The sequence below is a fragment of the Aulonocara sp. 'chitande type north' Nkhata Bay genome, linkage group LG3 (assembly GCF_057382095.1).
Source record: "Aulonocara sp. 'chitande type north' Nkhata Bay isolate Kocher_YH1m ecotype deep benthic linkage group LG3, A_spYH_male_GT1.1, whole genome shotgun sequence".
In the NCBI taxonomy this organism is placed as follows: domain Eukaryota; kingdom Metazoa; phylum Chordata; class Actinopteri; order Cichliformes; family Cichlidae; genus Aulonocara; species Aulonocara sp. 'chitande type north' Nkhata Bay.
Genome location: NC_141346.1, coordinates 56,256,339 through 56,268,397, shown reverse-complemented (window position 1 = coordinate 56,268,397; position 12,059 = coordinate 56,256,339). Strand labels below are relative to the sequence as shown.

Genomic DNA, 12,059 nt, shown 5'->3' with positions numbered 1-12,059 from the left:
TTTAAGTGTTTATATTTCATCTTTTCGACCCAAAATGCCTCATTTCTTCTAATGATTCAAGGATGAAGAGTTGGCTTGGCTCAGTTATTAACATAAGAATTTCGCCAATATTATGTTTTCAGTGTTAGTCAGTGTTGGTCAAGTTACTTGAAAAAAGTAATCAGTAACTAATTACTGATTACTTCCCCAAAAAAGTAATCCCGTTACTTTACTGATTACTTATTTTCAAAAGTAATTAATTACGTAGTTACTTAGTTACTTTTTAAAAACACGATTTACAACCTGAAGAGGTGATAAAGCGATAGATCTTTCAGCCCAATTCTACTTTTTCTACATAATCCATCATACAAAATGTAATCAAATGGAAAAGTCTCTTTTTAAAACTTGTTTTATCAGTTTTAATCTTTTAACTTTATGCATCAAGCAAATATTTAATTATATGCAACATTCTCTGACTGGAAGGAATTTGTTTAATATTTAAACCTATTTTCTGCACATTCCAGCACATAAAATAAAATATTTTTTGTGTTTACACTCACTCCTTCAAATAGATGCAAGTAAAACACAGCAGAAAATAAATAAAGTCAAAGACTCAGCGGTCCTGTTGCTCTATTTTCACCTGTAAAGCAGAACTGCGGTAGGCGGAGGTTTACCCTGGTGCAGGTGTGCCGCGGTCAGTTGAAGAATCCGCGAGTTTCTCTGTGAGTTTCCCATTACGTCGTTGCGCACTCGGTGCTTGCTTGGAAGTTTAGGGGGGTTTTTTCGCTGTAAAAAGAAGTTTTCTTCCCACGCACGATGGACACTAATGTTTTTGTCACTTTTTATGGAATCAAACTCAAAGTAAGGTCAGTACTTCCACGCTTTAAACGCTGCACGCTCATACTCTCTCCCACAATCGATATGTGATCCATTGTTGATCTGCACACAGCTGTTGTCACTAACGGCGCACTCGCTTACGTCACTGTCATGAGACATTCTCGCAAAAAAATCACGGTTTTAGTAACACAGTAACGCAGCGTTCCTACGGGAAAGTAACGGTAATCTAATTACCGTTTTTGCAATAGTAATCCCTTACTTTACTCGTTACTTGAAAAAAGTAATCAGATTACAGTAACGCGTTACTGCCCATCTCTGGTGTTAGTGACGTGTTAAACGTTTTACGAGCATTGACACTAGGGCTGCACGATTAATCGTTAGAAAATCACGATCTCGATTCATACTTATGTGCGATCTCATTTCCAAATGACACCGATTTAAAAAAAAAAAAAAAAAGACGACGACGACGATTGTACCGCATTTTGATCCGGAACGTACTCTGCATGAAAACAAGCTCTCACTCTTCCTGCTCAACAAATGACAAATAAAAACAAATTAAGCCTACGTGAAAGTGGCAAAAACTGCAGTCCTTCGAGGTGCCTTTTGAGGCTGGCTTCAGTCAATTTCCAGACTCCGATGTTAAAATGCCTATCTTTGCAGCAGTGAAAAGCAAAAGTACAAAAGTGATGTTGTACTTCCTCCCCTTCATAACAAACCCGAATGGGCTAAAAAGTTATTTTTATAACTACCTGTATCTGTTGGATCCTTTTGGAGCATTTTAGAAGGGATTATTTGACTAATATTTTAGCTTGCTATGGAGATACAGACCATCACACAAGTTTATACTTTGGCTTCAGTGAGTGACTTTTAGCATATATGTGTGTTTGTATGTTTGAGTCACGATTTCTACTGTCTTACCAGAGAAAGGAAAAAAAAATCAGAACAGCCCAGGTTTAAGTCCAAGTCGAGCCCCTTTGCTACAACTCTTCCCCACTCCCTCCCAGCTTTCCTCTCCACTCAACACTAGAGATACTAGAATATAAAAATGACGAGAAGGATACTCAAAACAGAATGGCTTTTTCTTGGCATCTTAATTCACTAATAGACATGTACAACCAAAATTCAATAGTGCTCTTTCATTACAGAAATGCCATAATTATGATCAACGCTGTGATGTTGGACGGTGCACTGTCATGTTGTAGTGACACACACTTTCTGTGCTTTGAGAGCATGAGCCAAGTCCTTTTTATGTCCCAGGTTGCTACAGTAATGGGTGCTTACATCAATGTAGCCCTGACACCTGATTGGGCCGGCTGTAACCTATGGCCCATAGCACATAGACTTAGACTGCACTTATGATGTTTCTCCCATCTATAACTGGAAAATCGGCAATACCATCAGTAAAGAAAATAAAAAGGGAAATCAAAGAGGTTTTCCATAAGTGTGCAGCCATAGCAGCCGGGCTTGGTCTTTTTTAAAAGTGCTTTCAGGGACGCTTAGAGTGTGGCCTTATAAGGTCTTTACAACTTGACAACATGTCATGCACTTTCAGTTTCTCTGGCTTGTATTCGGTGTAGGCTGCTTATTAAACTGAGGCTCTAGAAGAAACATTAATAAGCTATGCTACACTCAGCTGGGTCATATTAGTGATTTAAAAGAAGGGTTATGTTTTTAAAGCGTTTTGAAAACATCTATATTACTACTTATGTGACATCACCAACATCAAAATAGAGAACCTCAGAATCCATTAAACACAACAAGGACACACTCATCAAAAAGCTGTTCCACAGAAGTCGTAGCACTCCATGGGGAACTTTCAAAAACTCCCAACTCCACAGCAATGGAAAAAATATATGTACATTGACGTATGCCGGCCACTAAGCTATTTGTTCCAGTGTTAAACCACATTATCAGATTTGATGTTTGTAGCCACAGTGCTGTTTTAGTACGAGGTGAAATGTCTGAGAAGTGCGACGCAGCCAAGATGGATCACGTCAGGCTGCGCAGTTGATCCCTCACCCTGTTGACTAGATTTGTAGGACTGTGCAGTGCCAACGAGAACACGTCCAAACAAAGCACGTCTCACCCCCACCCTTCAGCTTCACTGCTCATGAGCTCTGCAGTATAATGGCATGAAAATATTTTAACTCCATTTAAGACCACAGTTAATCATTGTGGAATTATGTCAGTATCTTTCTGTTGGTATAATTTCAGCCATTTTTAGTGTCTTTAACACAACTTCGGATTTGATTTCTTTTACCGACACTTTCTTGTTTTCTCTTTCAGACACTGTCTAATTATATTGTCTCGTCTTTCTACCTAATATTTTCTGATTTTGACCTGAAAAGTGAAAGACTCCTCAGCAAAACAACGGCAACCACTGTGCCTCTGTTTTGCTCTGTCAGTGTCTATTAAGTGACACTTAGTAATGAAGTAGGCTCAATGCTGCACTGACAACATTGTTAATGGCTTCCTCTAAGTTGTATTGGACCAGAAGAATATCTCCTTCTTCATGTTACAGCAGCTAATTACTTCCTTTTTGTAGTTCTGACAGTGATTAAAGGCAGATGGGGAGATTAATCATTTTGAATTATCGTCACCACCTTTAAAGACTGAAGACAAAAGATCATGGCTGGTATCCTTAATTCCCCTTTGTGTTTGAGGCATGATGGGTAGAGTTTTGTATGAATGAGAATGTATGAAAATATTGATACATTTGAATGTAAAACTGGTCTTTTATCTCCTCTCATTATTGATGATGAGAGGAAATAAAGGAAATAATCCCAGGAATAGTGTATAGCATTTTTGTTTGAAAAAACATCTCTGCACAGAAGAGCCAGGCGTCATGAATGAAAGCAATTGATGTGCCTGGTGATTGCTAATGTAGAGGGCTGTTGTTTTGTCAGTTGAATTGCAAGTGCTGAAATGATTGAAGGTTCTAGACCAGATCAGTTCAGTGCCATGTTTCAAAGCAGCTAAAATGTCATTTGAAGTTTCATTATTAAAAGTAGAGGAAACCTGTGTTCACTCTGCAGACTCCAAATAACGGGCCCCCTCCCCTGCCCAGCTCATCTCTTCCAGAAGGCTACTATGAGGAAGCGGTTCCTTTAGGTCCTGGAAAGGCTCCAGAATACATCACCTCCAGTAAGTGACAAGCTAATATATAAAACACATCAATCATGTAACAGTAGTTATGTTACAGACTTCTGAAGAAAAAAGTGAGTGTGTCCCAAGTTTTTGCGTTACCTGATTTGAATATAAAATGAAGGGCAGTCTATTCATACCCTCTCAGACTATGACTCGGATGCCATGAGCAGTTCCTATGAGTCGTACGATGAGGAAGAGGAGGATGGGAAGAGCCAGAAGATGCGTCACCAGTGGCCCTCTGAGGAAGCGTCCATGGACCTCGTGAAGGACGCCCGGATTTGTGCATTCCTGCTGCGCAAGAAGCGCTTCGGCCAGTGGACCAAACTCCTATGTGTCATCAAAGACAACAAACTGCTGGTGAGAAACACTCAGGCATGTTACTGTCTGTGTACGTACAAATGGTGAGCATAAACTGCACTACAAACAGAATCTTTCTCTTCATGCAGTGTTACAAATCCTCCAAAGACCACACTCCCCAAATGGAGCTGAACCTGTCAGTGTGCAGCATCACACACATCCCTAAAGATGGCAAGAAAAAGAAGCACGAACTAAAGATTGTCCACCAAGGTGCAGACGCCCTGGTGCTGGCTGTGCAGAGCAAAGAACAGGCCGAGGAGTGGCTTAAGGTACATCAATAAATCTCAAAACTACTGCTTTTACCATCACACTGGATAGAGACGGTGTTTGTTTGAACTCTTTTTCCCATAAAGATGGAATTTGTACCAATAATGACGAGCTTTGACATCTTTATTGATATGTATCAATAAAGTTGTGGTTTGACGACCATAGTTTCTGGATTTTTCAAGGGTGCACACCCAGTCTTTTTTTTTCTACTCAAACGACTCAGTTGAGAAGAGAACTTCAAAGGTTATGCCTGGCAGGCTTTTAAGGGGTAAAGAGTTAATCAGTAGATAAAGAGCATTCTGTGTGGCCCAACTTTGAAGCTGACAAGAACACCAGTGCAGCATACTAGCTTTTCTTGGAGCTTTACTAGCTTTACTTGATTGCTGAACATCTAAAATATCTTGGGATCAGCCTTTAAGTTGCTTTCACATGTTTTAGAGAGTGGGTTCAAGTTACTTTTAAAGAATAAAGGGTGTAACTGTCTTGGCTTTCTTCCTCAGGATGGGCCTTTTCCTCGTATTGTATGACTGGTTTGTTGTGAACAGGTGGTTCTGCTGGTTTCTCTCTCATGTGGAGATGTTTGGTTTGCAGTCCTCTGAGTCCTTTCTTCTGCTTCTCTCTCACAGACTCCCCCCCCCCCCCCCCCCCTCTTCCTTCCCCTGTCTTCTCTTTCACTCTCTGATCTTTCCTTCTGGCAGCTCAACAAGTCCACAAAACAAACCCGCCCCGCTGACATCAAATAAGCTCCGGTACTGCTTTTCTATCCCTGCAACCATTTGTTGTTGGAGAGCACCTCTGTGCTCTGTCTGTTTCAGTTACATTGATGGTGGGTGTCATCTGGTCTTTTTGTTTTAAAAGGAAACCCCCACCCCACATTCTTCCCTCTCATCTCTGCTCCCTTCAGATCTCATATGTATCTCCTGAAATTTATGGTTTCTCAACAACCTATCGTGTGCTATTTTAAGATGCCTCCTAGCGCATTTGTGTGATGGTATTTTTTATAAACATTTGTGGCCTCCAGCAGTTCCAGTGGACTTTTAGACTTGAATATGTGATTTGTCTTCTTGTTTTCCTCCTTGTTAAGAAAACAATCCCTCAAGCATATTTTCCCCATGTACTGATGGAAACACCAGTCTTACTATATGCAGTGTTTCCTTTTGGTCTTTCTCTGGAAGTTTCAGCTGTAGCATGTTTATTGCAGTCAGGAAACAAAGACCCAAACAGTTTGGATTTTTTCTTCTTCATTCAATTACTTGCTCGGCATGGTAATTAGATGTTGTTTATTGATTGGCTGGTGCAGGTAACCTCATCGGGGGGCTGAAGTATCTGCAGGCGGTTTCAACCAGACCCATGAAAATATACAAATCCCTCAACCATCCGAGTGATGGTAATGAGTGCACAAATTGTTGCTTGGAGAAACTGGGTCTGGACACATATTTAGTCAGGTGTCGGGATTGTGGAAACAAATTGAACTGATAGTGCCGTGGCAGGTATTTTGTAACTCTAGCAATTGCTCTGGGTTTTTTTGTTTACTTAATTGATGCACATGTAGTTCGTCATGCCACTACAGTTGGCTTTGTTACATGCAGGGTTACGTTCCTTGGCTGGTCTGTGTTCCCTTCAGCTGTGGGGTGTGTAAGAGTGGCATCAAGTCACACAAAGTGGATATGTCCCAGTGTGTCTGCTGCCCCCCTCCCTCTTTGTCTCTTTGTGGTTGCCACAACTGAACATGCAGACTACAATTCAACTTACTAAAACTGCTGGACAGGACAGGTTATTAAAAGAAGAAGGAAAAAATAGTAATTGAGACTGTTTTTGGATATTTTAAGTATTCGTTGTTCCCCCTTAAATTTATTTTTGTCTCTTGAGCTTTGTGTTTTTTGTCCACCTCTCACAAGCTCATCTTTACCCAGAGAGACATTGAGCTTCAGTAACAGTCATTCTTGAATATTATCGATCTGAATCAAAGAAGTTCAAATTTATTTGGATATTTTTCCCCCACTGGCCAACAGTGAAATAGAAGTCAGCATGAAGTCAGCATGTGAAATAGAAGTCATCGGATTCAACAGAAGGAGCAGCTCTGCTTTGCTCCACAAAAGAAGGAGAGGAAAGAAATGAAAGAAAGCAGGGTGAAGGGAAAGCTGGGAGAGTACCTGAGGCTTTCCAAAGCCCATAGTTTACAATAATGACTCTCCCAGACCCTGTAGGCTAACGATGTGTTTATGGAGCACACATGTCCATATTGTGTCATTGCTTCATTTTCCTTTTCAGTGTTTTTTAATTGTATGGATTCCCCACGCCCTAACTCCTTCTTTGTCTTCATCTTTGCCTGCTGATATAGTCTGACCTCATTTCTTTGTCTCGCTGACTGACTAACTTCTCTTTTCTTTTCTTTGCCTGCATAAATTTTGGGGGAAGTAAGTGGAATGTGCACTGTTAGTCACAGCTTATCTGCTCAAGTTTCCATTACAGTCCAACCCCTTGTGCAAACTCCTTGACAGTGTATGGTTGTCCTGTGCATGGCAATGCCTTCATCACTTTCAAGATAAGCATTTACAATACATTTATAGCTTGAGCTGTAATGCAACTATTCCAGCATGAGCCTTTAAAATAGGCCTCAATGAATTGTCAAAAAAACAAAAAAAACAAACAAACCCTGAGACAGACAGATTAGTTTATTTTTAGTTTTGTTTTGGTTTTTTTGCATCAATTGGATAAGTGCTGCCAAAAGCAATCACTCAGAAAACAAAAGGTTTGTGTTGGTTGATTATATCATTTTTTTCTTTTATCTTTTGCCAGACAAACAAACAGACAGACAGACAGAAAACTTTATTTCAAATCCCTTTTAACAGGAAGAGAACCAGGGTCATGGAGGGACAGCCATTTGTAGGTTTGCAGATATTGTAAAGAATGGGTTTCACGTCTATTAAATGCTTCAAGTTGCTTCATCTGTAAAGAAATCAAGCTGTTTTTATACCATAAAATTGCAAAATGTGCACTGCAAGGAGGTGAACAAGCAATGAGCAACAAGTCATCAGTCAACACTATTTTCTTTTTTATTGCAAGTTGTGTTTCAGCACCCATAGTTATAGCCTCCAGTCTCACCACCTCCTCCTCTTTTTGATTTGTAGTGCATTATCAGACCTACGTAGTACACTGGCATGGCAGCAAAAGCTCTCCGAAGGAAAGATAGACATGATGTTGCTGTCTATCCCATTCTCTGGCCTCTTAGCTGCTCTCAGAGCCAAACCCATGGAGCCACAGCCTGTCATTTCCCCCACGAAACCCAGTTATGCTCCTTCCAAGCCAAAACCAATGAGTTGAGGAGCCCAGCGCAGCTAGAGATGGTTCAGACGAGTGGGAGTTTGTGTGTGTGTGTGTGTGTGTGTGTGTGTGTGTGTGTGTGTCTGCATGTGTGTCAGGGAGTGCATTAGCCAACTTGCGCACACAGCGGTTCAACTGAAATCTCATTTTGCTATACCCACTGTTCATCTGCACTCTCTGTCACTGCCACATGTCTGGGATTGCCAGATCCCATGGTGGGTTGCCAGGTCAGACATCCAATGAGGTCATGGTAAAGCACGCTGGCGCCCTATTCACAGCTCTGCAGATCTCATTCACCCCTACTGGACCTTATTGTGTATGGATTCCATGAATGCAGGCAAAGTCTTTGTGTCTCATGTTTGTTACAGACCTGCCAACCCCCACCCCACCACCAACTACTGCCACACACCACATGCATGCATGCTCTCCCTCCTGCAGTTCATGCACTGCTTGTTGCTCCCTTGGCTGTGATTCAGTAGCATGATGAGATGTGAGAGAGTTCACCATACATGTGGCCTGCATTACCCCAGTCAAACCTTCTAGACTGAAGGAATGAGCTTCTTAATCATGTGGCAATTCAGCGAGGAAATATTTTAGGATTTTTAAATTAGGAATCCACCCACATGGTATGATCAGCAGTCAGGAGCCGTTACAGATGGCGGCATCTGATCTCCCACAGCGGCAATCAAATGTGTGACTGTGGACTTGTTTAATGTGAATGGCAGCCACGTTAGCTAATGGCGTATTTCCTTGTGGTGTTCCTAGGTGATGAGAGAGGTGTGTGTTAATGGGAGCATAGATTTGGATGGAGTTGGATCTGGATCTCCAGTGCATAAACCTGAACTGGAAAAGGTAAACAGAACACACTCACACTGATAGATGATAGTCATTTTAACAGCTTGTTGTATTTTGTTATTAAGCGTTGCTTTTGTAGGGTTTGAATCAGGTTTCAGGTTGGTAGAAGATTTGCGATTTGCGGTTTTATATATCTATCTATCTATCTATCTATCTATCTATCTATCTATCTATCTATCTATCTATCTATCTATCTATCTATCTATCTATCTATCTATCTATCTATATATATATATATATATATATATATATATATATATATATATATATATATATATATATATATATATTGTGCGTGATGTCATTCAGATGGTACCTTAATTTATTAGCCTTGGCTTACTATTATTTGTGCAATAGATAACTTCATGGAATAGCAGTGTTTTGAATCAAATATCTGTCTTCCCACTGTAATTAACACCAGTTTAGTTTAATAAAATGTGCTTCCAGTGTCAATAAAAGGTTACACGTACTTAATCTGTTAAACCAGGATTTGTTGCTGTTTTTTGAAGCAGACACTTGCTTCTTATGAGCAATTTTCTTTTTTTTCTGTTGACACACTACTGCCTTTCCAATGAACACAGGAAGGAGAAAGATGACATAAGGCTATTGGCCTTAGCCAATAAATTTTCAAACGTCAATAATAGATTATTTGGTTCCAAAACTCCTTAGATGAATGTATTCTTGTAGACATAACCTTGTATTTTCAAAATCACAGTATGTTTTCAGGCGGTGTCTAAAAACATTTACTTCTATATGGCACAGACAGGAAATTTGGCTTTCATGGGAAAAAGCAGGTAAAAAAGCAGGTAAAATCACTGTGGACAAACTGCACTCGGCACATGTATGTGTGCCTGACAAACCTCTTCCAACTTGGCATGGCAAACGTAAGCCCAGCCTAATCTCATCTGTAACATGTTGCAGATGTTACTGCAGTGTAATTAGCTGTGTTGATTAGCTTCTTGACTTGTCTGTCCTCAGGAAAGTACAGTTTTGTTCACTATGTACCTTCCTGTACACCCATTCTTTTCTTTCTTCTTCTTTTTTTCTCTGTGGTTGTCCTGCCTCCAGAAGACATCGTGTGACAGGCCAAGCTCAGATGGGGAAGCAACCCATGAGAACGGTCACAGCGACTGCAAGGACCAAGGTGAGAGTCACAACGACAGTTGCTACCAGAAATGAATCATTTTCATCCATTTTAGTTTGTGCTTAAAACAAAAAGGTCTGAACAATCTCTGTGTTATGAGTAACAACAACTACAACAACTGCAATTCTGGATCTCTGGTCAAGGTGAATGAAGACCAGTAGTTGCCCTTTATGGTGCCAAACAGAAAGTATCTTTTCATCTGGATGCCATGGATTAAATAAAATCAGCTTTGAGCTTGCATGTCAACAGATCCATGACAGATGAACAATCTAATGAAGACTGTGTGATTGAGCTAAAAGCTTGTTTTCATAGTGCCATTCCGATCACATTGCATTCACATAGTACCTTTAATCATAGCCCCATGGCACAGTACAACATCAATAATAAAATTCAGTGAGGGACAGGAGTTATTAAAACTGGTGTTTCTTGGAACCGTAAAGAATTGTTCTCAGGCTGAATGGCTGTCTTTCTCACGTAATCTCCCTCATAATTCAGAGAGGACTCTCCGCAAGCTGTGGAAAGGTCAGCCTTTATTGAAGGCTGAAGAATGAGCATTTGGATTTATTTAACATGCTTTTTCATGGGGATGGTCTTTCCTCACTCAACTAAAAGCCAAAACAAAGAGATACCGTTGAAATATTCTCAGATTATTTACTGTGTGTTTTCTCAGCTGGCACAATTCTTCTGGGAGAGAAAACTCACTTTACTTGTCAGCTCAGTTATTTGGATTGTCAACTAAAATTTAACACTCTTATTTTTTTGCTCTGTTTAGATTGGTGAATTTTTCCAGAATTGTATCTGAAACAAATTTCCCACCAGCAGTTGATTTAAAGTCTAACAACCAATTGGGTTTCGAGATTTGAAAACATTTGGTTGTGCAAGACATTTTTCTGTGTTGCTTCCATGAAATTATGAGATCTGGGGTAATATCCAAGATGTGTACTGAAAAAAGAGTGCATCTTTGAACAATGAAGTACGCTTTGGGGTGGTTAGAATTAATTGGATCCCAAAGACCTACATGCTGTTACTGACTCTGTGATAATTTGCTATATAGTAAACATTAGCATTCCATTAATAATAATAAAAAGATCTCTCTCTCTCTCTCTGTCTGACTGTTTTAGCACAGCTTTTCCTTTGCTGCACTACATTTACTCAAATTTAGAATATAGGTCCTCAGCCCTGCTTATAAATAAGTTGCTATTATTTCAACCTGGTCCTGTGATCTCCTTTCCTGGTGAGTTTATGAACTCAGTCACTTAATTTGGGTCAGATTGAAAACAGCATTTATTTGATCAATCTGGTCATTGTAAGAGCCATAAAGGGGCATTATTCATTATACGGTCATTGGTTAATGACCTATGATTGAAAAATTGCTAGTAAAAATTAGCATGTGGCATCAGGGTCAGATCAACGCCTCATTCTGGTTTCAAAACACCACGATGGTGTCATGGTAGATTTGTCTTTCACGCTGTCCACGATACTAACCCAGAAAGAGGGAAGAAAAATGAATCCACTTCCACTCCAACAGTAGTAAAGTGCATAACATAGTTTTAGAACCAACATTGTGAGAAAATAATTCAGCGACTACCAATGTTCCCTCTAATTTTTCACGTGTCTGAGCGAACACACAAACTCCCTGAGCGACATCAGACGTGTGCACTGTGGTCACGCCAGCATCTAATCCATCCAAGTTACATGGTTTATTAAAATAATCAAATTACAGCATTTACATTTATGTTAGACTACTTTTAAACTGCTTCAGCCCATTTACAATGAAAATGTAAAAAAAAAATCTAGCCATTGGCCTGTGTAGTATGTTAACACTATTGGAAGTAAAAATGACTTGAACTCCAATTTCGAAAAAAAAAAACCAACTTTCTTTTTCTTTTTCTTTTTATAAAGCTCTGACTTGTATTATGAGTCTGTGGTCTGGGAGAGAGTCCTGTAACTCTCTGTATAATTATATAGTTACTCCTCAAAAAAGTAACTCAGTTTGGCAAACAAAGTTTTTTGCAGCTATTTTTTTAAAATGCAGCCGAGGCATTTTTAAATAAACATTTCAAACTATTTACAGAACAATCAGCTGTTCTGCATCAAATTTGATGCCACACAAATTATTTGTGACACTCCAAAAAATAATTTCTGTCCA

At 39.8% G+C, this 12,059-nt stretch overlaps 1 protein-coding gene across 4 annotated transcripts in view; it reads left to right on the top strand.

Moving 5' to 3' along the window:
• afap1 (actin filament associated protein 1) overlaps positions 1-12,059 on the top strand; it is a 93,873-nt gene that overhangs the window by 68,057 nt on the left and 13,757 nt on the right. For 3 of the 4 annotated variants that reach the window (XM_086285302.1, XM_086285303.1, XM_086285300.1), the window contains exons 4-8: positions 3,852-3,960; positions 4,109-4,320; positions 4,410-4,589; positions 8,677-8,763; positions 9,835-9,910. In XM_086285302.1, coding sequence (XP_086141428.1) covers positions 3,852-3,960; positions 4,109-4,320; positions 4,410-4,589; positions 8,677-8,763; positions 9,835-9,910 — 664 coding nt within the window. The remainder of the gene's footprint in view (positions 1-3,851; positions 3,961-4,108; positions 4,321-4,409; positions 4,590-8,676; positions 8,764-9,834; positions 9,911-12,059) is intronic. The other variant, XM_086285301.1, reaches the window with a different exon arrangement.